The 25,349-nt window shown below is 38.9% G+C and overlaps 1 protein-coding gene across 1 annotated transcript in view; it reads right to left on the bottom strand.

The window, feature by feature from the left end:
* LOC132992124 (astrotactin-2-like) overlaps positions 1-25,349 on the bottom strand; it is a 307,673-nt gene that overhangs the window by 145,667 nt on the left and 136,657 nt on the right. The window contains exons 5-7 of the mRNA XM_061061275.1: positions 13,693-13,800; positions 9,153-9,299; positions 4,193-4,360 (exon numbers count right to left, since the gene is read on the bottom strand). Coding sequence (XP_060917258.1) covers positions 4,193-4,360; positions 9,153-9,299; positions 13,693-13,800 — 423 coding nt within the window. The remainder of the gene's footprint in view (positions 1-4,192; positions 4,361-9,152; positions 9,300-13,692; positions 13,801-25,349) is intronic.

The raw sequence follows: 25,349 nt of genomic DNA, 5'->3' as shown, positions 1-25,349 counted from the left end.
CTCCAGCGATAGAGGTCTGGAAGATTGCTTCAACAATTGAAGAATAAAAGAAAACATACTCCAACCTAGAGCTCCGCTTAGCTACTTTAGTTCAAGTGTATCTTTTCTCACAAAGCACCAAGGTCCCCTACAAAAAAAAAACCTACACATTAATTTTTCCTAACTTGGTTGGTTGTTGTAATACCCTCGTGATTAAAGTATCTTATGGATAGAAAGTCCAATTTTTTTGTTGTTGGTACTTCTTTGAAAATTACATCATATGGTTCATATAAGTATTTTTTCCCCACTGGTTCCCATTCATGTTCCTTTATAAATCCATTATAAAAGGCTCCATCGGCTAGGCGTGAATGTCCTTTATTCACTGTTTGAGGTCATACAACTTTGTTATAAAAGAGGCATGACCCGAAATGCACAGTTGAAAACAAGCTGTTTTTATGGATGAAAACGTCACATTAATATTGTATCAAATCACAAGCTTAAGGTAGAGTAGGTAGGGTAACATGCCCCTGACTTTAGCAACATCTTGAGGATAAATATGGAGCCTATGGGACGGTTGAACAGAACTGGCTTGGCTAGACACTGTGTGCTGTTAATGTCATTTCTCCACCGGAGTCATATATAAACATCAACTTAAGCCATCTGAGTCTCCTGAATCTTTCTTGTGTGAAGTCCATTTCTACAAATTTTCTCAACATCCGCCATACTGAAGCCTACAGTCTCCTGCAGGGACACACATTCCACATCCCTCCACTCGCGTTAGCACGGAGGAGTTTAGCGCAAGCGACGAGCAAAATTTTCTTTGGCTTGAGCTGCAATTGCCTGTGGCCTGCATTGTTGTGTTAGCAGGCTAATGTTAGCACACTTTTGATAGCGTGTAGCTTCAAATTGCATATAAATTGACACGGAATGGCCTTCTAAAAACGCTTACATGACATCCAAATAAGCAGGGAGTATGTTATTCTTCTTTTACTTATAGTCCTTTATTAAAGCTTTTATACGCAAGGAGAGGAGTCTGCAATCCAGTTTTTTAAATGTTAACATGGCTCCGACAACAACACAGCTGGCGGTACTCCCGTTTCTCATTTATTGCTGACAGTGATGACTCAGAGAGTCATTTACATAGGCTATACTTCATTTCTGCTATATTTATATGTAAAATGCCCAAATTCTTCCTTTTAGTGCAATTTGTTGTTTTGTGTGTTGTCTTTTAAAATATGCATTTTTTATCAAGTAAATTAAATATGATATTGTATTTCTATCTGTTTTATTTCCTCATTTAAGCGCAGCAACATTCTACTGAGACCTAGGGAGTAGATGTTTGGTTGACTTCATTTATGATAGTTATGGTAATGTTATGGAATTTAGGGGTTAGCCATCTTGCTATTTATCGACAGCTTCTTGTGGTACCGCTGCTGCTGCCTTCTAACTGGACCAGTGGCTCTGCCAAAGGCTTAAATTAAACCTAATTTAATAGTTTTTTCATTTTAATAGAGGAGAAAGGATTGGCTGAAACTTCTCTGGTTCTCTGATGATAAGCTACAATATGCCAATCATGAATGAATCCAAATGTTTATTGGTTTGGAAATCACTTTCTGCATCCTTTTAACCCCAATTTACTTGTATTAGATGGCAGCTGGATCAGGAGGAAGATTTCATGAGTTAGTGTTTATTACATGGCTATAGTGACTTCCCCTTTGGCTTCTATTCAAAATAATTAAATCATGAATTTTTAGCATTTCATCACTATCCCGTCCCTGCCATTCTTCTTCGTGTCAGATAGATGTAAAGAAGTTTTGTAAGGCTCCTGCAAGGATGTTCTTTTACAGATCAGGACCATTAAGAAACATTAATGAAGGTAACCTAAGAGACGTCCTTTATTCCTCATTCTTGTTATTGCCATCCCTGAAAATGTCACAACATAAAAGAGGCTATATTGACATTCTTTCTTCTAATAACTACATACTCAGCTTGGCTTCAGAAATGTTTTTTTACTAGCTTTTAAATCACATTTTTAAATAAGGTTAAAACTTTATGTTTAATCTATGTTTAGATTTAACTTTAATATATTTTATGCCTGATAATAAATCTTTACCTTTCTGCAACATGAAGTAAGACATTCTCTATTAATGTCTCTGTCTAATTCTTACCTATGGCTGACAAGGTGTTAATGATATATGGAGCTTTTATGACCTATATAACATATCGTCCCATTTCACCACGAGGACTTAAATAGAAAAGGCACGTGACAGGTTAATCAGTCAAGCTCACTGCCAGTCATGGAAGTGTGAGGACCTTTCCATTGTGTCCCCTATGTTACATTATGTACCTTTTTTAGCTGCTGAATTGCGACAAACTTTTTTTAAAAAGGTAAACATGTTAGCCTACTAGTTTTGTTGTTTTTATCTTTTATTTTGCCATGGCATTACAATGCAATGTACACTTTGAAACAGGAAGTAGTATTTTTAGGGAGCTTATAAATCTGTTGAGTAACCAATTTTGGTGGACATGAGCTCAGAAGAAACACAAGATGTCTACTATGAGAAATGTGAATGGGCGTGGTCAAACGGCTGATTGGCGTCCAACACAAAATTTCAAAATTCAGCCCTAGAATTATGAAGTTTTATAAGCATATCTATGACCTGCAAAAAAGCCTCTTGGAACTAGAGGTGGGTGATATGGGAAAAAATATCATATCACAAGTTACTGACCAGTTCAACCAAACTTATTTCCCTGTATAATGTTTTTAAATGCACAAAAACTGCGCTGACAAGTTTAGTCTATTTGAAAAACAGCTTTGTAGGAGGTCTGGAGGTCACACCCAGAACATTTTAGCACCAGAAATGTCTTTCCCTCAATTTGATCAATATTTATGTACAATTTGAAGGTTTTCCTCACCACTTTGAAATGATGATTTAGTTATGTGTCCTCTTTTTATGTTCATCGGGAACATTTTCACGCAGTGATACATTCATTTAAAAACATGTAGACTTTGAGTTCTTGTGTTTCTGTTCTATTTAGACCTGCACAGTCCCTGCAGCTGTAGCTTCATACAGGCTCTGCAGCCTTTTTTGTTGTTTTTATGACATCATTGGACTAACTTTAGTTTTGTTTATATATAATCAAACATAATACAGAATGTGTTCATTCTGTGGCACATGATCAAAATAAGTTTTACTGACAGAAGAGTTTAATTCATAGAGGGGGCGGGACATTGTTGATTGACAGACAGACAGTCACCATGGTTACTCACTCTCACCTGCCTGCTGCTTTGTAACGTTGTTTAGTGTAACCCCTATAAATTTGGTTATCACAACAGGTGAGCTTCGGGTGGAGAAGCTTGATAGTAACTTTTAAAAACTGAGAGAGAGCAGAAAACACTGACAGCAATATTTTAAACAATTTTTTGCGGACTTTACTTTTAAGTTTCGTTTTCCTTTTCACCGCTGCGGAGCAAAAAAAGGAGGGGGTGAGACGCGTCTGTGTAAGAGCATAAACTGCAGCATGATAGAATAAACTCTACGATCTCCCTGCTTTGGCAGATCGTCAGCAAGTTAAAATCCTTCACGATCTAAGATCGTTATATCGCCCACCACTACTTGGAACCATTTCTTAAAACCAATAGGAAGCGTGCCATTTTTGTTTGTTTGTTAAATAATTTGTCAAACCAGACATTCCCGGGGATCCTACTTGGAAATCACTTCTCATATGGGGTGAATCTAGTCCACTGCAAATATTGTGGACAGCTCAAAGAGATGAAATAATATTAAACTTGTCTATAAAATTCAAAGGGCATGGCAGGTCATCAAATTTTGATGCCAAGTTAACCTTGTGTAACATGTTTCAATTGGTTATTTACACTGTGTGCTTTCAGTTTGCAAAGCTGTTTCGATCATTCTGTGTCTGATATAAGACATCAAAGCTGCAGCACACTCTGTAGCTGTGCAACATCCCGACATTCACCAGATCTCAACCAGCTCTGCATCCTGATTTTCACCAAACCCCAACATGCAGCTTATCCCAACATTCAGCAAACCACGACTTTCTTCACATCCCTCTAAATGTGAGGGCCCTTTCAATGCTGCTTCAGCTTTAATGATGATGATTTTTTCCCTTCAAAAATCGCCCAAAATCAGTGAAATTACACTTTTTCTCCTGGAACTTGACTCGTTGGTGTGTGCATGCGTCTACTGACCTGTATCCTGGTCACAGATCTGCTCACATGGTTCAGTAGCCCTCTGGCCGCAGTAGTCCTGGACCCACTGTGTAGACGAGTTGGTTTGATAGTAGAGGGTTAGCTTGGCTGGATTTAGCCAGTTAGAAACATCCAGGAAGCTGCCCATGCTCACCACAAAACTACTTCCTGAAAAAAAAAACAAGACACAACAGAAGATTTCTTAGCTTGTAAAGAAACTCCAAAAACAATAAAAATGCAAAAGGAAAAAGCTTGATTGTTGGTATTGTTAACAGCTCCTAGTTCTGACTCTATTACAAAACCCATTGGAATATATCTTATTCTTTTGTTTTCACTGTAATTTCAATTCCCCTCCTGACCAGGCTGAATTTAAATGAGAAAATTAAGACCTATAATGTGTGTATTGATGAGATTTCCTTGGTAATTGCAGTAGAGGGGCTCAAGGAGTTTCACAAGTCAATCAGTAAATGCTCTGCTCATTGACGCTGACTTACCTTCCTTTTCTTACTGCTCCCAGGCCAATCGTTAAAGTCTGATCACTGAACAAGATTATCCCTAATTGATGCCAATGACTTTTACTTCCAAATGGAGCCGAGAGGAGATTGGGCTTCAGCTCTCTGGTGAGCACAAAGATTCTTACAGCTTTATTGTGAGTTTAGTGCTGGATGTGGGAGGTAAATTTGGGGAAGTGTTTGCAGTAAGTAACAGTGTCTGGAATAAGAAACTCCCTATAACAAGGCTTCCTGGTCGAGCTTGTTTGAGTTTGCTTCACAGAACTGAATGATGTCTCGCTAATACTGCCCAAAGGTGAGGAACTGAATCAATAATTCAGATGATTTTCTGAAACCCCATGAAAGCACTAAGTTATTCTGCTTTTGAAAAAAGAAGCATGCGGTAAAAGCCAAAAAGACTGAATTACACACATGGTTTTACAGGAAAAGGGCTCCCTAAAGCATCTCCGGGGTCAGTCTGACCAAAAGGTGAGCATAACATGGCCAGTTCCTGCAACACTGCAGTTAAGTTAGCACAAGTGGCAGCAGCCCTCATTTGGTGAGAGAGAGGGGAGAATAACGGCTTCATCTCACACAGAGAGTGATTATGGGTGGGTTTCTCTCAGACCTGTGCAGTACTAACATGGCTGATTGCTGGCAATTTAACGGTGCATATAGTGGGAACTATCTGTACTGTTCTGGGAACTATCTAGCATGTTTGTGTCATGGGGACAAGATAATAAAAGAAAATGGGCCTATCAGATGGTGATTTCTTCATTTAAACAAGTGTAACACTTAGCTCATAAAAGAATGAGCCCTTAATACCCACTAACAAATCATGTTAAATATTAAACAATATCTAACTACATATTAGTATGTGTTGTGTGTTGTTCCACCGCTCTACCACTACCCATAAAAGTTCTGACTGATCCCCGAACTTGTCTGCTCCTCTGTCTCCAGTCGCTCCGCACACCCCCAGTATACACAGAGCCCTTTATAAAGGCTCACTTTATGTCTGTCAGATCCCACGTGTTGTCTTGCAGCAACGCTGGAAAGTCATTGTCCTTTTGCCTGCTGCCTGTTCTTGTCCTGACCTTACTTATATTTATACATGGCTTGCAGTTTGCATTTGCTTTGTTTGTTTATCTGTTGGATTTGTTTGTTTGTTTGCTCTGACTACCTGCCAGCTGCCGACTGTACGCCTGCCAGACCAATGGCTTAAGCCGACTTTTTATCACATCTGCTCTGCCTCAGGTGTCTGCTTTTCTCAGTCCAATTACGGTAGGCACAAGTTTACAGAGAGAAAAAAACAGAACATGAAGGAGAAAGGCCTGTTTTCAGCTCCGTCAAGGTGCTTCACTTCAGGTTCACATTTTACATCTTTTTACGAAAGAAAAAAAAAGTAAATTAAATTAGATGGAACTCAAAACATACAAATTAGATTAATTTTTTTAAATTGGAATGTGCGCGATTTGTACGCGATCAAGGTTGTCGACCTCGCTAGTCGGCATTAGAAATGTCAGTCAGTAAAACAAATGACTAATATTTCTATAAATTCAGGCTTGCAATGGAGGTTAAATGTTGTGTCTAAGCTGTACTGCAGCAGCCCGGTACTAGCTTGGGCTGTAGCTCCATTAAAAGGCTACTGCCATACTGCTCTAATGCCTGGATGTAAACCAGCAAAGTGGACTGATGGCATCTGCAAGGAGGACAAAAGGTTAATGTTGCTAGCACTGCTAACATATGCTGCACTCGGGAAAACAATTTGACATTTTTTATCTGCAGATGCAGTGATTTTTTTTATTTGTTGTGTTAAATGAATTGTGCTAAATATGGCCTTTTCTTTTTTTTCCTACCTTGAGACTAGTTGACCAGTCTGAATTCACATTGGCATCTAACCAACAGTGAAATGAGTCGCCTATAGGAACATCCCTCGTTCGGAGAGAGCTGTACTTGTAGCGAGGTTGCAGTGTTAAGTTTCACCTCAAGATGGCCGAAAAGGTAAGGTCATAGAGTTATCAAGATTAGGAAAAAAAAAAATATAATGTTGGTGAATATTGAGAATAACTGAATATTTCATGGAAGTCCAATCAATCAGAATTTGAGAACTAAACATTAGGGCAGGGGTCAGCTCAACATCCAACACTCTGGAAAGCAGTTTTCGAGTGTGTTGAAGTGGAATTCTGCCACAATGGTAGTAGGAGGACAAAGATCAAGAGGTCACCAAAATCCTTGCAAAATTTTGCACTACGATTATATATTTTGAGTTTGAATTTCAGAGAATGCAAACTTGCAGTTGTAGAGATCTCTCGCAATGAACTTCTCTGTGTCAAAGAGGGACAAACAAACTTTTGGTATTTTGTTCAGAACCACTCTTACTTTATTTTCTGTAAAAACCTTGTTAATCCAAGTAGATTCACCAAACTCTCTGAACTGTACATACTAGTCATAAAAAAACCTGTTTCAGCCTAATTGATGCCAGCTGTTCATAAGAAGGTTTGCATTTTTTTGATTTTATTTTTACATGTTTTTTTTGCCCTCCTGGGAAATTTGCAGATTATTTATACGTGACTCATGCAACAAGTCTGGACCACTCATAATTTTTGTTCATATGAGAAAATACTGAGTAAAATATATTTTTGGGTACATCTGGTAGAAGGGAAACCATCATAATTTCCCAAAAATATATTTCAATGCAATACAAAACAAAATCTATAACTACTTTGATGTTCAACAAAATACAAATTGAGGGTGTTCAGCTTAGACATAGTGAAGCGATATACTACTGAAGCTTAAGTTTTGTGTACTGTACTTTTTTTATTGTGTGTCCAGGTGCACACAAATGTTGGATGGATGTGTGGGCGGACTAGAAAACGAGGTCCCGGCAACAAGAGCACCTGATTGACTGATATGTGAATGCTGAGCTTTCAGAGATGTGGCGATCATCAGTTAAATTGCTTCAGCTCTTCACTCCCGCTTACTTCACTTAACTCTTTTCACATTTTCTAAAGTGTGCTCTTCTGCCTCACTGTAAAGTTTAGACTGTGGAATATGGACAATGACATGACAATAACCCAGTTTACAATAGCACCATAACCAGTGTTAATATGGGAAGCTAATTTATATTAAGTCTTCGTCTTTAGAAGAAAATGCCAAGTGATTTTTGACCTTCATAGCTTTAGTCTGATTTTTGTGGACTCCAAGTCCATAAAAACTCCTTACATTTATTTACAGTAATTACTTGAGTCAAACTTTATGCCCCCCTTGCAGACATCAGTGCCCCAGTTGGGCCACCCCACTCAAAAAAGTCTGGACACGCCCCTGCATGGAGACAGTGAGAACAAGTATCCATGGCACAATTGCAGATAAGTGATCATAACTTTGGTTGTCCATCCCGAACAAAGCCAAAGTTTCCATCTGGTCATATGGATTTCACCATGTTTTCATTGTCACTATGTATACCATCTAAGTTGTCATCTCAAAATGTATCCTTCACATTTACACTGAAAGAAAAAACACTCCAAACCTCAAAGGGAATTTAAACAAAAAAAGTGCAGCTCAGTTATTATTCCCATTTTTTGTACGCTGTCACAAATATTAAGTAGGCACATTGAAAGCTGCTAGTGCAAAACCAAAGCCAAAAACAAATAATGTTTAATCCACATTGCTCTTCATCACTCTGATGGCTCCAAGTGTCATTCAGCTGTTTGTTGAGATTATTGTACATTTTCTTCCATTGGGGACCCTTATCGTGTTGTCTTTATTTTCCCGATTTCTTACACATTTTTTAGCTCTGACACACAATCTAATTTTATTTATTTTTCCTTAATGTGCATCTTGTGTACTTTATCAGTTGTGCAGAGGGGGCTTTTACTTTGAAAGGTGCTGAAATTGAAAACCACAAATCACAATTCAGGGCGTGGAAGTGTTACTGCGAGACATCTGTGAATAGAAACTGAGAAAGCATGAGGAGCTGTCACTGCTTAACTCGCTCTCCTTCACAACAACAAAATATGCAAAGTTAAATATGGCTTTCACTGTGCGCAACTAACCAACACTGTATTGCTGCTTTTGAAGGACAACCGTATTCAATCATGGCTTGAAAATACAGACAAACAAAGGCCTGTAATGATGGAGTATTGCCATAATAATAACATGCTCCACAAGCTATATCCATTCATTGTCTAACACTAAGACAAATATTGCCCCAGGCAGAGGAAGGTAGTTATTGGATGCAATTCTACAATTCCTTTGGTGTAATATAAAACTTTCTTCCCTAAGTTTCATTCTGATTTATTTTCAGTTACCAGCCTCTTCTCCTTGCCGGCAGAATATCTCTCTTATTAAGAAATAAAAGCTTGAGGAAAAACTTGAGGCGATGAAGAAAAGCGACTAAACTGATTTTGTTTTGTCCTCACAGGCTTTTAGTTAAATATCCCGCCATGGTCTAATGAATGTGTTGCACTTACCGTCCGCGACAAAATGCTCCGGCACGTGGAGGGTGACCTTGACGGTGAGAGGGCAGGAATCCTGCGTGGCATAGACAATGGCAGTGACACATGTGCTGATGGTGATCAACGTCAGGGTGACCTTATTCAGAGGACTGTGTGGGTGCCCTAAAGGTGGAGAAAGAGAGAGAGAAAACAAAAGGTAAAGTGGAGCAGCTTGACAGGAGCCTTTTTTGTTTTAATAATTGCATTTGATCTACATTTCCCACTTTTGCACAGGCGCAGGAGGACACAACAAAATCTAAATCCTCCATTGAAGGCCTATACCTTTTTGAAAGTGCAGTCTTTAAGCCCTCTTAAATCCTTGAAACGGCAGATAATTGAACTTCTGATTTATGAATCTAACCCAGGTTCAAGTTGTGCCCGAGTGAGTAAAATATGACTTAGAATGCCTGTGCTCCTGCAGAACAGCCCAGATTAATTTGCCAGGGTGATATATGATCTTATTGCCACTGACAGGGTTATAGATTAGTTGTTTTGGTTGCCCTTTGGCTCTGTCGGGGGCTCCCATTTCCAAGCCAGAATATAGAGAATGAAATTAGCCGCTTAACCTCTGTCTAGTGGCATTTATCATGGGAGAGAAGTCGGGGCGTGTTTGAAAGGAGGTTTACCAGGGTGTAAGATGGGGAAACGTAGTGATAGTGTTGGTTTAGAAATATTGTTTGAACTCAAATTTTACAGTTTGAAATGAATCGGCCCTGTGGAACCTCTGGAAAATGTAGTCCTGTTTTTTGTTCTGACCTGGAAAAGACATCATACATCACAATGTCTTGGTATCTGCAGGCTTCTGAAAAAAATGATTTTTATTTTTTTCTTGGAAGAGTGCTGCACAGTATTCAGCCTGCACTATCACTATCATATCACTATGGAGGAAGCTGTTGGGAAAGTCAATATAATAGACCCATTCTCGTTTCGCTGCTCCTGTCCTTTAAAATAATAAAGGCTGAGTATTAATTTCATTCAGAATGTGCAAATATGTTTCAGTTGAATGGAGAAATGTGCAAACCTTTTTGTATTGCAAATTGGGGAATAATGATAATAGGAGATTGTTTTAGCCTAGAAAATACAATTTAAGTTACCTTACAGTAAGTTTCATTGTGATAAATGAGACGTGATTTACTTAAAGGAGCTCTATTATGGTGATCCATATTTAAAAACATACATATAATGTTACGATGTCCATTAAACCTCGGCCAAGTTTATTTAAACACAAGATATTCAGAGGTGTTGGCGTAATCCTTGGAAAGGGTTTCCTGCTGCTTTGGATGAGACGTTACAAGAACTTGGACATTATTGGGTGCCTTAACACCTTAACCGTTTGGTCCGTTTCAAACGAACCCTGGTGTGGCCCAAAGATCTGAACTCTGGTCCAGTTGAAAACGGGGGTCTCGATTAGTTTCCGAGTGCAGCAGAGTTCGGTTCGCCGTAAAATGCAGTGCATTGTGGGTTGACCTTGGCTGTCTGTAAACGATGTTGAGTAAGATTGCTGAGCATGGCTAACATTTGGATTGCTAACAGCACCAGCCTTCGGTCCTCCTTCCAGGTTAATGTCCACATCCTGTTCTTAGTGTGGTTACTTATTGCTCCGGCCGATACGCCAGTTTAACCTGACACAGCCTACATATAACTTTATCTCCATTTTATAGATCAAAGTATTGACCGGAGGTACAGTGGTGGGTGGCTGCCGTACACAGGTTTTGGTGTGCGCTTGACAAAGTACAATGTGCAAGCAAACCAAACCAAATGAAAAATGCAACAATGTCACAACTTCACACCTGAATCCACCAGACTTCATATGTAAAAGCGACCAAAGAGCAAAGCATTGAGGACATGCCCAGCTCTTTCAAGGACACGGCCATCCCGGAAGCTCACTTAAATATCCCTGTTACTGCAGACATGGCAGGCAAATGGGAGGAAACTGGGCATGTTTGGGACAGGGGCCTTAAAGAGACAGCAGCTGAAATGTTTCAGGTAGAAGCTGAAATGAGGAATTTCACTGACGTCTGTATCAGATACATAAGGAGGTTTTTGAGCTGCAAATCTCGCAACGTTACTCTATAGGTGTCCCAGACTGACATTATTACTGGTAAAAGTGAGTATAATAGATCTCCTTTAAATGCATAAAAGCATCCTCATTTATTCATCTATTTATGTGTCTTTTGCTTTATCTATGTATTTTTGGTTAAAAGTTAGGGAGCAGTTTAATACAGCTCAAGGTCAAAACCAAGAAGTCAAATTCAGGACAGAGGACCCACCCGCTCTGAGTCACATATCACAGAATTGGGAAGCGACAGGAACAACAGCTATCTACAGCAAAAGTGGCAGAGCAGCTAATCCCCTTTGGGGCTCGGGTGGTGTCACTGGGCTTGTGAAGGGGTCCCTCAATTACAGTAAAAGCCCACTGAGTAGACAAGAGCATGTATACTCACGATTGCAAACACTTTATGGCTGCAAACCAAACAGGCAGTCCGTGCGGGAATACACACAGAAACACTCACAGCAAGGCATGTCGACGAAAAAACATCAACGAGAGTAAAGTTAAAATGTCCACCTTCATTTATTTCTCTCTGCACATCTTTTAGAGAGAGCTACCTGTTTTTTTACACGGGCTGTAACTTTAACACAGATCACGCCTATGGGTTTTATGTCTCTCCCAGTCATGAGCTCATGTGCTTTATCAATAAAGTCTCAGTGAGAGCTGACAGTTCAGACAAGGTCCCTTCAGCTGTTTTTGTCTGTGAACAGTCAACCATTTTCTGTGATGAGTTGCTTTTTCTAAACACATACACTCTTACCTTGCGGACATCATTCGGTATGAAAGTGGTTGAAGACTCTAAGGTCAGTCAGAGAGAGCCTCTTGTTTTCATAAACCAAGGCTTATGATCAATATCACCATTCTACAAAGAGCCTGTATAAAAGGTGATAAACCAATATTCAACCAACCACCTTTGTATGCTCTAAAGATCCCATACAACAGAAAAGTTATTGTGATGAGGCGCCCCCTGTGGACAAAGTGGTAAATCGTATATCTCTGTTGAGTTTGGCAAGTACGTAAGTAAGTAAGTAATCTTTTATTTTCAGTAAAAAATCTCAGCCAGCTTTATTTAAACAGTTCAATGTATCGCTCATCAACAATCTTTTCTTAGGAAAATGTTCATTGAAAATAATCCTGTTTCGGCAGCAGGGTGCTGTTTACCGTTTTAGCGGACACCTACCCCCCGCGGCAACCATTACAGGCATCAATTTAGAAATAATCAATCTTGTCGCTGATTGTCTTGTTTGCTTTAATAGGTCATAAAGAGGCATCAATAATAATTACAGTCTGTTTCATAAACAAGAAAAAAACTCCTCCCAGGAGCTTTAATTTCAATAGCAACTAATCCCTCTAAGCAAGTAATTTATTTTTGATACTATATACGTGTCCAGTAAATCTAAAGAGCTAAAAATAAATACGCATGATGAATAGAGAATAAGTTGGTAGGCAATTACTCGTGTTTTTACACTACAAATTGGTTGAAGTTTTGGTTTTGTGGTTTCTACAACAATTAATTGATAGTATTTTGGTTTTCTAGCTTTCCAAATTCGACTTCCACGTTGATTGTCTTGTTTGCTTTTCTAGGTCATAAAAAGGCACTTTGAAGTATATTTAATAGCCAACCAAAAATGATTTGCAGGCACTTGAAGGACATTTTCTTGCTTCCAAACGTTGCCACTAAAGTATACTTTACAGAGACCAAACACAAGGGAACAAGAGGTGGGAGGATGTAGTTCTAATTCCTAAACCAAAAAGGATGAGACATTTATGATCTGTAATAGTAATTGTAAGAAGATTAATATGTGAGGCATGACTTGTTCTCCTCCTCTGACAAAGTATTGTATTAGTGTAGGCATTGGACATAACAGGGACACATTGATTTCCATTATTTTTCAATCACTTTGTGAACTCCCAAATGGACGGACACATACTAATTCTCTATTTCAAATTTCTCATCTCGGTCACACACTCACTCACACACAAATACAAAATCCACATACAGCCCTCAATATCACATATCACAGTGTGGTACAAGAGGCTGAAATCTTGCTTCCTATCACGGTAATATGACACATCTTTGCTCATCACTGAGCCCTCCATTTACATCGGCTCATGTATCTGCTTTGAGTGTCATTGAGCTGTGCCATTGAGATCACTTTAAACCCCATCGGGAATGTGCACGACTCCTTCTTACTTCCAGCTACGCTTACAATTCCAAAGATGTCTTGCTTCATTTCACTTAGCTATAGGTTGCCCCTCTATTATTCTCCATCATATTGAACCAGTGAATGGCTTGAATTCATTTGCTTTCTAAATGTTTTGTTGTATTTCCTTCCATCTTGACTTTATTGCCTTCTCAGCCAGCATGCAGCGGATAAGTGGGTTGCCCCCCTGTGAAGCTTAATGTCTTTCAAATGTAGTGCATTTATAACCATACGAAGGACGAACACCTGCGTTCCCTCTCACCTTTGCTGCGCCTTCTTCCTCTGTGCTGCTCTGTGTAAAACTTCATTTGGCCGTCATCTTCAGGCTCCGACCCTGATTCTCCTTGAGGTCCAAACACGCCTCCAGTTACTGGCAATGGGAAGATCAGAGAGAATATGTAAGAAGTAACACGGCAGGAACCAATAAATCAATGGTTGAAGTTAGTTCCTGATCAAAACATTCTGAATGAAAAGATGGCAACTGTAAGTTTTTCATGCAATCAATACTTCAAAACTCTGGAGAAGACTACATGAAAGCAAACACATTCTATAAAATTTGCCAGAACAGAATAAAGAAGACGATAAAAAAGTTATTGAGCAGAATTATTAGTATGTACAACAAAATGGCCTTAACTATCAGTATAATTTCAATTCAAATCAGTTAGGGTTCAAAGAGTTGATTAAATTCACGCTACATTGATGGGCAGGGCACTGAGCTCTACAAAGAAAATAAAACTCAACCAAAAAAAGAGTTTTGGCATTGGTTCTTCATTAGTTGATTATTGCTCATTTTAGGAAATCTGATCTCTGAATTAAAAATTACATAAACTGCATATTTTTACGTGTGTTATGTGTGTAAATAAGTAACATTTTTCCTCAAATTACAAAGCCAGTTGGTTGTTTGCAGTAATGAATTATTTAACAAACTCTTGCATCCGTTCTAATTTTTCCAATTGAATCTTGCTCTGTCTTCTTTTATTCCCACTTTTCCCATTTCCAGTGAGGTTCTCCAGGGGCCATTGAATGGCTTTTTACAATACTTAACTTAGTTCTGATATTTCACTCGATTTAAATCATATACAATTTTCCATCTCCGCCAATATGCTGATGATACTCTGCTTTATGTTTCAGTAATAGAATAGAATAGAATTACTTTATTGATCCTAAACTGCGAAAATTGTGGCATAACAGCAGCAGGTTGTCCAAACACACAATATGAGCAAAAAAACACAATATTAGCAAATTCAAACACAATATTATATTAAGTACAAAGTAAATAAGCACTAAAAATATCAAAACTAAGAATGGGAATATATACAACCATGATTTAACTTAGCATTACCTGTCTTAAATATGAAAGATTAAATATAAATGTGCAAAAACAGAGTTGTAAATGGACAGTATTGACATAGGGAGCTGTCCAGAGCTGTGTAATCAGTGATACATAAGTTAATGAGTTAATGATAAGTGCATGAGTGTAGACATGTTATCAGCAGAAACTATTCAATATAACGGCGAGTAGACAGACAAATGAAGTGAACTTGAGTGCAGGGATAATTTGTAAATTTAACATGTGCAGAACAGATTACAGTAAGGACACAGATATTATCATGATGACAATTCATTGCTCGCAAGAGGTGAGCTGTTGTACAGAGTTATGGCCTTCGGTAAGAATGATTTCCTGTATCTGTCCTTGTGACAGCGGAGTTGGATCAGTCTGTTGGAGAAGCTGCTCTGCTGTTTTTCCAGTAGGGTGTGCAGAGGGTGCTCAGGATTATCCATAATGGACAACAGTTTGTTCAGAGTCCTCCTCTCTGCAGCCTGTCACAGAGCAGGCCTGCTTTTAAAAAATCAAAATAAAACATGACATTTACCTTGGCATGGTATTTTTTTCTCTTTTCCCAATGCTAATGACTAGCAATGATTAAGTCTCAGAAACGTGGGTTTGAATTAAAAGAATGCAAGGCTAAGGGTAAAAATAGTGACCATATCTTCATTAACCAACCCATTGCCTCTCTTTGTTCAATTCACAATTGCTCTACCCTTTCAAAGTAAGTGTTGTGCACCTCCGAGTGTGGTTATATTTAGCCTCCATTTGGAAAGTAATGTTTTCCACTCTTCTTCACCCTTTCCCTTTTTTGCCTCACGTGTCCACCAGTGTTGTTAATTCGTCGATCATCACCAAATCTCTGGAGCTCAGCTTACTAATCAAATTGGGTCCCATTCCCAGAGGGACGTGAATGTGTGCCTGTGTGTGTTCACTTCCATGCTTTAGTCAGAGTGAGGACGAGAGAGCAAGGCAGTGAAAGTTAAGAGGCTTTGTCTGTGCTGCCTTGCCACTGCAACATCAAAACACACATCCCTGCTGGCTGCACAGGGTCTGCCTCAAAGTGATAATTGCCAGGGATTTGAAAAGTGTTAAGCCACTGATGGATAAATAAGTAATCTGAAATAACCAAACAAGTGTTGATGATATTGCACTTAATTCAAAACTTGATATAAAGAAAAATGTTTCCAAGGGACATTCTGCTAAATATGTATATTAGTCTTAATTCTCCTAACACATTTTTTACACGTTAAACGAGGTCGTTAGGCTAAGTCACACCCAGAAAGTGTCTTCATGCTAATACATTGCATCTCATTTCCTCATGGTTGTACACATATTTTGCTTGTATAATCCCAAGGATCATAGTGATTACACTTCCTAATCTCCCGGAGTGGAAAGGGGATATTGGACAGAAGGAAAATCAATGCTTTTCTCTTGGCAATGAAGGAGCCCCTAAGAAGAAATGGTTTAGTTGTTGACGGCAAATTAAAACAAGGAAGCATGGACCAAGAACATTTCCAATTGGGAAGGTGAGTCAATACTCATACACATGACGTGTTAGGACAGTTGGTAACGGCGGGGACAAAGCAAATGGTTGTCCCCCACAGGAATGACTATGTGGCTTCAAGTGCTCTCACTTGAAAGGGTCGTGATAATTCTGACTTTCTGTTTCCGTCTGTTCTGGTATATAGTAATTAAAATGTATTGAAATTTAGACACAATGGGGATTCATGGAATATATATATTTTTTGCACATTTGTTGATGATTTGTCTCGTAATAAGTCATTGCAGACCAAAAAACGAGTTATTTCTACAGTTTATTCACAGCATTCAGATAATTTATTTGAGCAGTGTCCTGTGACCTTGACTGACACCCACCTCGGAATCGGTTTCTGCTCTTAATAATTACTACTTATTAACTATCAGTCTAGTCAATTAGCGTCTTGTTTACTTGTGTAGGTCATATAGAGGCATCAGTAGTGATTTCAGTCTGTTTAAAAACCATCTAAAAACTCCTCACTGGAGCTTTAATACAGCCTGGTAGAAACATCTTAAGGGGGTACATGAGGACGCTCCATCAGCCTGTTTTTATTCATCGTGTAATCGATTCTTTTATTCTGCACTTCATTCCTTTCTTATTAAAAGAATTTTATTGCCAACCATGGAGCAACATATTTCCTCTTCCTTGTTCACTGGACACAGCCATAATTCCTGAGCAAATGCCTAGCATTGCAAGTAAAATCCCCCCCCCCCCCCCCCCACCTTTTACTCACTTCATAAACATTATGTCATGAAAATCGGCCTGCACCATAAAGATTTTAGACATGATTAAAAGTTCTATTAAGCCCGTGTAAAATTGCCCACGGAAAGCTGTAGTCATTCTTTTGGTTGGGTGCACTTAAACAGGTTGAGAGAGTCGAGAGCTGGATTTGGAGTGCGAGACTCTGGCGGTATTTGGAGAGTGGCGCCAAGGCAATGTGGTGTAAAATTGGTTCTGAATTTATGCATCGTGTTAGAACATGCCCAGAGAGGTGACAGATGGAGGCAGAGACAGACTGAGAATGAGAGACAGAAACTGAAAGTCGAGGTAATATATATAAAAAAAAAAACAGAAAAGAAGAACAACAAATTCACAGATCAGCCTGAAAACATTCACATGGCTGGAAAAAAATGGTGTTACTTTTAACATCTCTATCGAAACAGTTTTAATTTTTGAAGCACAGTTACACATTACTTTGCCAACATGTTCTCATGGAGGTGCTATTTATAAAATAAGTGTAAAAATCAAGAGTTTTGGTTCATGTTCAAACTTTCTCCATGAGATATTTTTCTTCTCCGTAAGCTCACTTTCATTTCACTCAGAATTTCTTTTCACATTTTGCAGTTCCATTTTGCAATGACTGAATATTGTGTGGCTCAATCTTTATCTCACCAATTTCTGCATCATTCAAAGGTTGTTTTTTTTTTCTCTTCCCTTAGGGCCTCCAATCAGTAATTACCGTCAGTGTTTTCAGCCTTCGGTGCAAAGAGGTGCTTCAGGTCTAATCTTGGAATTCCAGATATCTCCATCTCCGCTTTGAATGCTACATTAAAATAAAGACTACCAAGAAACCAAAGTGTTCTCAGTGCTGTCTTTACATTTGATTTGGACCTTGAAAGACTTTCACAGCGGGAATAAGTGCCTCCGATTAACAGGCGAACGTCTCAAACTGTGAGAGTAATTCAAACGTTCTTTCTGAAGATCAATGTCGGACTGATCTTACAGTACAAAAATAAACTGTTTCATTATTTACTTCTGTTGGATTCATAATGTTACACGCAGCAATATGTCAGGTTTGGGTATATGTTAAAATGAGGTTTGTATATAAATATTATAGGTGCTTTATTCTCTAACTTGTTTTAGTGGGCGTAACTTTAATTTGCTCATTTTACTTCCTTTCCATTTTCAACTGAGACCCCCCCATGGGGATACATTGTTGTCAAAATTGTAATCAATTTCAATATAACATGAATCACAAGTCAAAGTGTTATCTACAGACCTTTGTATAAACTTTCTATTAAAGGAAGGGTTGGTAATTTCCTCCAGATAAACTTTTTCAGATTTTGGTTAAAATTGTCTTTAGGTCCTTACAGAAATTAGTAACTCATGTTCTCTGAAAAAGGAACAAAGAAAATCCATCATCTGTAGCAGTTGTAAGCCTGTAAAAACTTCGACCAATGTCTGCCACCAGGTACTAATTTGAAGAACCAATCAGGCGCCTCCATGTCTCCCTGCTCGTTCTCTACCCCTTGCGTGCACTAGCCCACACTCAAAGCTCGTCACCGATGACAGAGTGTATTATACTGTGAGTTTGTCGTTGGCCGTTGTTAGTAGTAAAACAGTCAGGTTTTTTTTTTTTTTTTTTTTTACATGTATTATGATAAAGTTTAGTGTTTCCGTACGACTGAATGGGACATGAGACGACATAGACGGAGCACTGAGGGAATGCTACTTTCAAAATCATGCTAGTTTTTTTTAAATTACCGACCCTGCCTTTAATCTTTGGCTCAGAACTTTGGTGTCCAGTTAGAAACCCGTACCCTATACTTATTCACAAAGACAAGATACACATTTTGCACGAGAAGGAAAAAAGAAAACTTTAACAAACCGTTTTTTTTTTTTCTGAGATGTGACGCCTGTTTTTTTTTTTTTTTTTTTTTTTTTTGGATGCTTGTGCCTTCTTTTCAACACAGTCACCCTTAGCAACAACAGCTGTATTTCCAAAAGAGCCCACTGTCATCAGAGGTTGAACTCAGGTGAACAAAGGACTATGATGTAACCCGGGCTTTTTTCAACTGTGAAAGTTAGAAATAAAATCTTTCACAGACTGGTAGTGACTGAGAAGAGGCAAGGGTGTTTTGTCACATGATTCCTGAGGTGTTGATTCAATTAAAGTTGGGATTATATTTTCAGTTTGGCAACCAACGCGACCGACTTATTTTTGGATATGTTCATCAACCCTAACCCCTTAAAAGCCCTTCCATGAAATGAGGACAGGCTGAAATGTCCTCACTTTGCAAGGACATCCTCCACTCTGAAAGTCTCAAGTATAAACAGTGTGCCACTGAAATAGAATGTTAATACACTCTGTAGATGCACGCCATGTCAGTACCATTTACACTCTCGACCTGATTTCACACACATGAAAGCGCAGCACAAATTAGCCTTCCATTAAACCTGCACTTTCAACCTGCATCGAATTAGGGTCTGATTTGCCAAGGCACGAGCTAATTGCACGGATCAGTAATTCGCACGACCTTCTATATTCTTTGTTGTGATGCTGTAAGAGAAGTCCACGTTTACAAAGCATTGAATTCATCTCGAGCTTTTCAAGGTTTGATAATCGGTGCGGCTGCGATGAACTCATGGTCAAAAAAGAAAGACACTGCCTTAAATGTTAAAATATTTAGATATATATTTAGAGTGACAGCCCCAGTGCATTAACAGCTCAGTGAACATCAAAATCAATTTGAATAACTACACAGCCACATCTCTTTTAATGTTCTATGTGAGCATATTCTGTTTTTAAGAGCCTGACCGATTAATCGATATTAGCATATTCAGTGACTATTGGTATCGGCTATTTAATTGCAGATATGCGCCGATATTACTAAATTTATTCACCAGTCAAATAGCATTTTAATTTGAGTTTCATATTACACTAGCAGTTCTATTTCACCAGCAGAGTATGCTGTATGGATTTCAAGATTTGGGGGCAGCTGTGGCTCAGGTGGTAGAGTCGGTCGTCTCTCAACTGGAGGGCTCAATCCCCAGCTCCTGCAGCCACATGTCCGATGTTTCCTTGGACAAGACACTTAACCCCAAGTTTCATCAGCGGCGTACAAATGTGCATGAATGGGATTAGTTTGGGATTAGTCACTTTACATAGCAACCACTGCCATCAGTGTTTTAATGGTTGTGAATGTGTAGGTGTGACATGCGGTGTAAAAAGTGTTTTTAGTCAGAAGACTAGAAAAGTCCTATACAAGCTCAAGTCCAATTACCATTAACAATATATATTGGTCTGGTCCTATTTCTCAGTGCAGCTCCTTTGCACATTTTGCTGTTATGTTCTCACCTTCTGTCTGCGTATTCATCGCCAACTTTCTTTCATATCACCTATGCATTTTGGCCCTACAAGGAAGTTAATTGCACCTCACTTCCAGTCCCAAAGCTGAGGTGCAGTTAAAGCTGATCCTGTGGTTTTATGTCCTAAACTCTTATTATGCACTAGTAAGGACATGTCATCACATTTTTGCTCATCCCACCCAAAATAATGTATTTTAAATCCACAGGGCACTGACAAACTGAGCATCCTTTTTTTTGTATATATTGTATTAACGTGCATATTACAATGTGTTTCATCCGTCTTTTGCATTATTTGGACATAAACATTGGGACTCTCCTGGAGCCCACTGAGGGTCTGACTCACTCAGCTATCTGAATTTTGTTGCACATGTTTTTTCTTCTTTTACAAACACCTTCATTTAATGCAAAGTCTTCACATACAGAATGATTGAAAAACTTTGCAGCCTTTAAGACTTTCTGACTCAGGCCCCATGTACAAGTTGTCATTTTGTTCCTTCATTAGTAGCAAAGGAACCTAGTATTTGCATTAAGCTAAAGCCAGAGTAAAAAAAAAGTCATTTGCATGATCTCTCCTTTAAATACATTCACAGAAAGGGTAGAGTAACATTTCACTGATCACACAAAAGAAAAGGTGTGTTGACAGATGCTGTGTGAGTGTATTTGATCCATGACAGGTGAATTGTGCTCCCAGGCTAGGGCTCAGGTTTGATAAATAGCACACAGAAGAATACGTCTCAAACAAGGTGAAATAGTCTTTGGAAAACTGGCCCTAGGTCTTTTCTATTTCACCGCTTCACCACATTTCCTCCTCTTTCAGTCTATTTTCTTTGTCTTTATCTTCCTTTTTTTTTTACTCCCGTAGCGGTAATGCCTTCAAAACTGAGACCCATAAAACATCAACTCCCAGAACGCTGAGGCTAAACTGCAGCATGTCAGTGCTACAAATTTCAATTACCAGAGCATACCCATCTCATTTTTACAGTCCCTCTTTCACAATCCTGAAGTCCTTTGGATAATTTCAGAGTCCTTATGGTCTATTTTCACTTTCCCATACCCCCTCCTTTCCAATTCCATCTGTTTTCCTACAGAACAATGCTACTCAGGCGAATCTCCGACCCCCCAAATAAACAGCTCATGTATCTACAGTTTCCTCTTTAATGTAATTAAGTGTTCTTCAATCTACACCTCACAGTTTGTCAAACTGAAAAAGTAATACATAATTCATTACAAACTCCTCTCAGTCTCCCAGTCTGACTTTTTGATTTCAGCAAAGCAAAGGGACCTGCTGGCATCATTAACATTCTTCTCACCAATGACAACAGAAAATGTTTCCGTGCATAAATGCATATTTCTGTCAGACTGGAAAATCGCACTTTACTTCAATGTTTTCAATGTTGGGCAGGAATCAAATGACAAACACAGACAGAAAGGAATGCATATCAGGAGGTTTACTGGGCCAAAATTGTACGATCGCACAGCTTTTTGGTTCACCATTGTCCTATAAGCACACAATCAGTTAAAGAAGTCACACACTTTGTGATACTGACTGTTGTTGCCATGTGGATTTTGCAAGTTTGCTAGCTAAAGGTACGGTACTCTCTCAGCCTACAGTAATTTGGTTAGTAGTGAAGTACGGAGAGACAGGCTGCGACTTATGGGCCTATAGTAGTGCTGCTCATCTCTACTGGCCTCTTTAATTGAGCAGGTTTTTGAAACAAACAAGCCCGTAAGGTTTATTTACTTAACTGCCTGAGTTACATCAATTTTCTTTAAATTCATGATTATGACCTACTGAGAGATAAAAAGCTGTTCAATTTCAGGGGTGCGTGTAGTGGGTGACGGTGGCAGCTGCACTTGCTGTCATGACAACAGGTGTATATTGGTTGCACAATTATATAGAATACAGCCGACTTTTTAGATGAAAAAAAAGGATTGGAAGTGCATCTTTAGCACCAGATTTTACTTTAATTGGCCAAAGTAAAGATATCTTAAGCATCTGAGAAATGATTAAGCCAGTTGGTGTTTTTAACAAAATGTAAAATTTTGTGTGTAAGACACACTTGTCAAAAAAAAAATCTTAAAAGTGGGCCAAGTCCTATGTACCATTAAAACATGCTGAGAGAGGTATTTTCAAGGCACCATTATCTATCTCAAGCTTTACCACCGACATGCACCTTGGTGGCAAGTGCAGCCACCATCATCACCCAGTGCATGTGACCTAGGTCCTGGGTTGGGTAATGGATAACAAAGGGTCAGAGACAGTTCATGTTAGATGGAGCACATACACTAGAAGAGATAATAAAAAAAAAAATTGTAAAAGAAACCAAAGCTGTGCAGTGGAAAAGGAAAAGGAAAATTTGAAAAGTGCTATGATGATAATAATAAAAAAAAAAACTTCTGTCTGCTGTTGCACAGTGAAATAATACACTTACAAATATGTTGAGGATATCAGAAATATCCACAGGGGAGAGGGAAGAGTATGAAGTAGACTTTTTTTTTTTTAACTCAATTCCTGTAATGAGAAAAACTAATGGTTATAGAAAAGTAGGGAGATGAGGAGATGAGTTCAATTTGAATGGTAAAAGCTAATCATCTCCTGTATAAGAGGAGAACACTTCAAACACTGGTATAAACTATGATATACTATTTCACGGCACCAGAAATAAGCAGCTCTCACCATCAAACCTTATGAACTCCTCTTCTCCTTTGGTGTACTTTTATAAAAGCAGTGATTGCATTAAACTCTTTACCCTTCAGATTGCCATGAATTCTGTCCCACGTTGCGAGCATAGCAACTGGTTCCTTAAAGTAAGCCTTTCGAATTTGAAGACTTTTTGAGAAGAGATTTTTACGTTGTTTTGGGAGCCTATTAGTGTGTAATTCTTGTTTTCGGTGAAGGTATACCAAAACAACTATCTCCAGTGTTTCCCCTACCATCATATTAGGGGGACGGCCCGCCCCCCCAACGGCACCCCCCGCCCCCCTTGATGGTCAAGTTAATTTTATTTTCTATATAGCGCCAGATCACAACAGAAGTCATAAGGATACCTTTCCTATAGAACAGGTCTATACCTCGTCCTTTTATCAAACAAACTTAATAGCCTCATGTTATTTATCTTATTTACACGACGGCATGTCATTTTACAATTCTCCTCTGCTCTCTGTGTCGTGCACGGCGGAGTTTCGCCCCAATGCAGACACATACACACACACACACACACACAGACACGTTCTCACACACACAGACACTTGCGCGCACACAGGTGAGTACACCCTCATCAGCGGAGGCCTGGGTGTGTGTGGTTGTGTCTGACGGACACACACACACACAATAATAAAAAGTCTGTAAGAAGCATCAGAAAATAAAGTAGTCGGCTTAGTTGACTTCGGACTTTTCTGGGCATGTCTCTCTCTCTGCCGTTACTCAAGGGATGCGCTGTTAGCATGCTGCATTCAGGGGTGCTCAGAAACGGCAGTTGCAGGAACAACTCGCAGGAATGTCTTTGTCCAATCAACAGGACATAACCTAATGATATTCAGTGAACTTTAATGGAATTTTATTCTGTAAGTATTATATCATATGTGAAGTAGCTTTTAAGCCATTATTTCACAAAATATTCTTTGTAGCCCGCGAACCCTCAGAGATTTTTTTCAACGTGGTTCTCTTACTGGTTCAAGCTGAATAGCCCTGTTGTATGCCAATATTTCAATAAAAAATAACACACACCACTGTAGCCAATCGGAATTGAGCAGCCACTATGAGTAACAATCAGGGCTAATGTTGATTAAAGGCCCAGTTTCTGCCTGAACGCCGTGCCAATCAATGTACTCAGTAGAAAACAAAATACAAGCTAAATTTATTTACAGACGAATAACAAGCCAAACAAACATACATTCAGTATACACAGCAGGTGAATTACTGCCCGGCTGGGCGCTGGTTGTTAAGTAGTGCCAGAGTATATGGCAGTGCAAGGAAGGCTGAAATTAATAGTCTATGGATTGAACAATAAATTATAAATTGGGGTTAGCTTCAGAACACAACCATGGAGTTGAGCTGCCAGGACACAAAGTCCTCAGAAATCCTTCAGCTGGCTGATGAGATGTTTGGCTGCACAGGGCCCTGAATGCACATAGCCAATCAAAAGGCAGCTGTATGGCTTATTATGTACAATACAGTAAACTGTATTACAGTAAATTGTTTATTCAGGTTGGCAGAAAAACGTAATTTCCAATTGTGGTTATCCAAACTGCAAAACTATATACATACTGTAGATCAAGACTTTTTGAAATGAAAGGGACAAAGACAGTTTTTCTTGAACAACATGGTATAATTATTAAGTCTTCCCCATAAATGAAAAGCCACTGAAACAGTTGATATAACCTCAGGTATGCTTGTATTTTGTCGGTTGAACACATTGTACACAAGCAGGCTTCATAATTTATTGTAGGGATCATTGATCACAAGGTTTTCACCCAGAGACAAATTTCCAAATTTTTCTCTATTGGGCCCCAAAAAATAAACAAAGTAATTAAAACCAATGTAAACACCAAACTCAAATTCAAGTCAAAGGCGACTGGAGTTGGAGCCTCAAAGGCTGTCAGGACGGTCTACCAGCAAGCAAGATGCAGCTAGCTTATTAGTAGGTGCTTAGCTTGTTTTAAGGTAAGAATTCCATCAGTATTCAACTTCCAAAAGGTTATTTTTTAAATGTTTGAAGTACACACAGTATCTCCAGAACAAACAGAGTAAATGTTACTAACTGTTTAACACTGAACACAACGGTATCAAGTTAAAAACAACAACACACTCGCTGACCCCCTTTGAAGGAGCTAGCATGGCTGCGAACAGCGCTTTAGCTAACGTTGCCCACTAGCTGACTAAAATTCTTCAGGTCAAATAAAATAGCCATAAAAGATGTTGAAATGACATGATACACTGAGAAAAAAGTAAACTGGAATGATT

This window comes from Labrus mixtus, chromosome 17 (genome assembly GCF_963584025.1).
Source record: "Labrus mixtus chromosome 17, fLabMix1.1, whole genome shotgun sequence".
Classification (NCBI taxonomy): domain Eukaryota; kingdom Metazoa; phylum Chordata; class Actinopteri; order Labriformes; family Labridae; genus Labrus; species Labrus mixtus.
The sequence above is the reverse complement of the archived record's forward strand: the minus strand, read 5'-3'. Positions and strand labels throughout refer to the sequence as shown.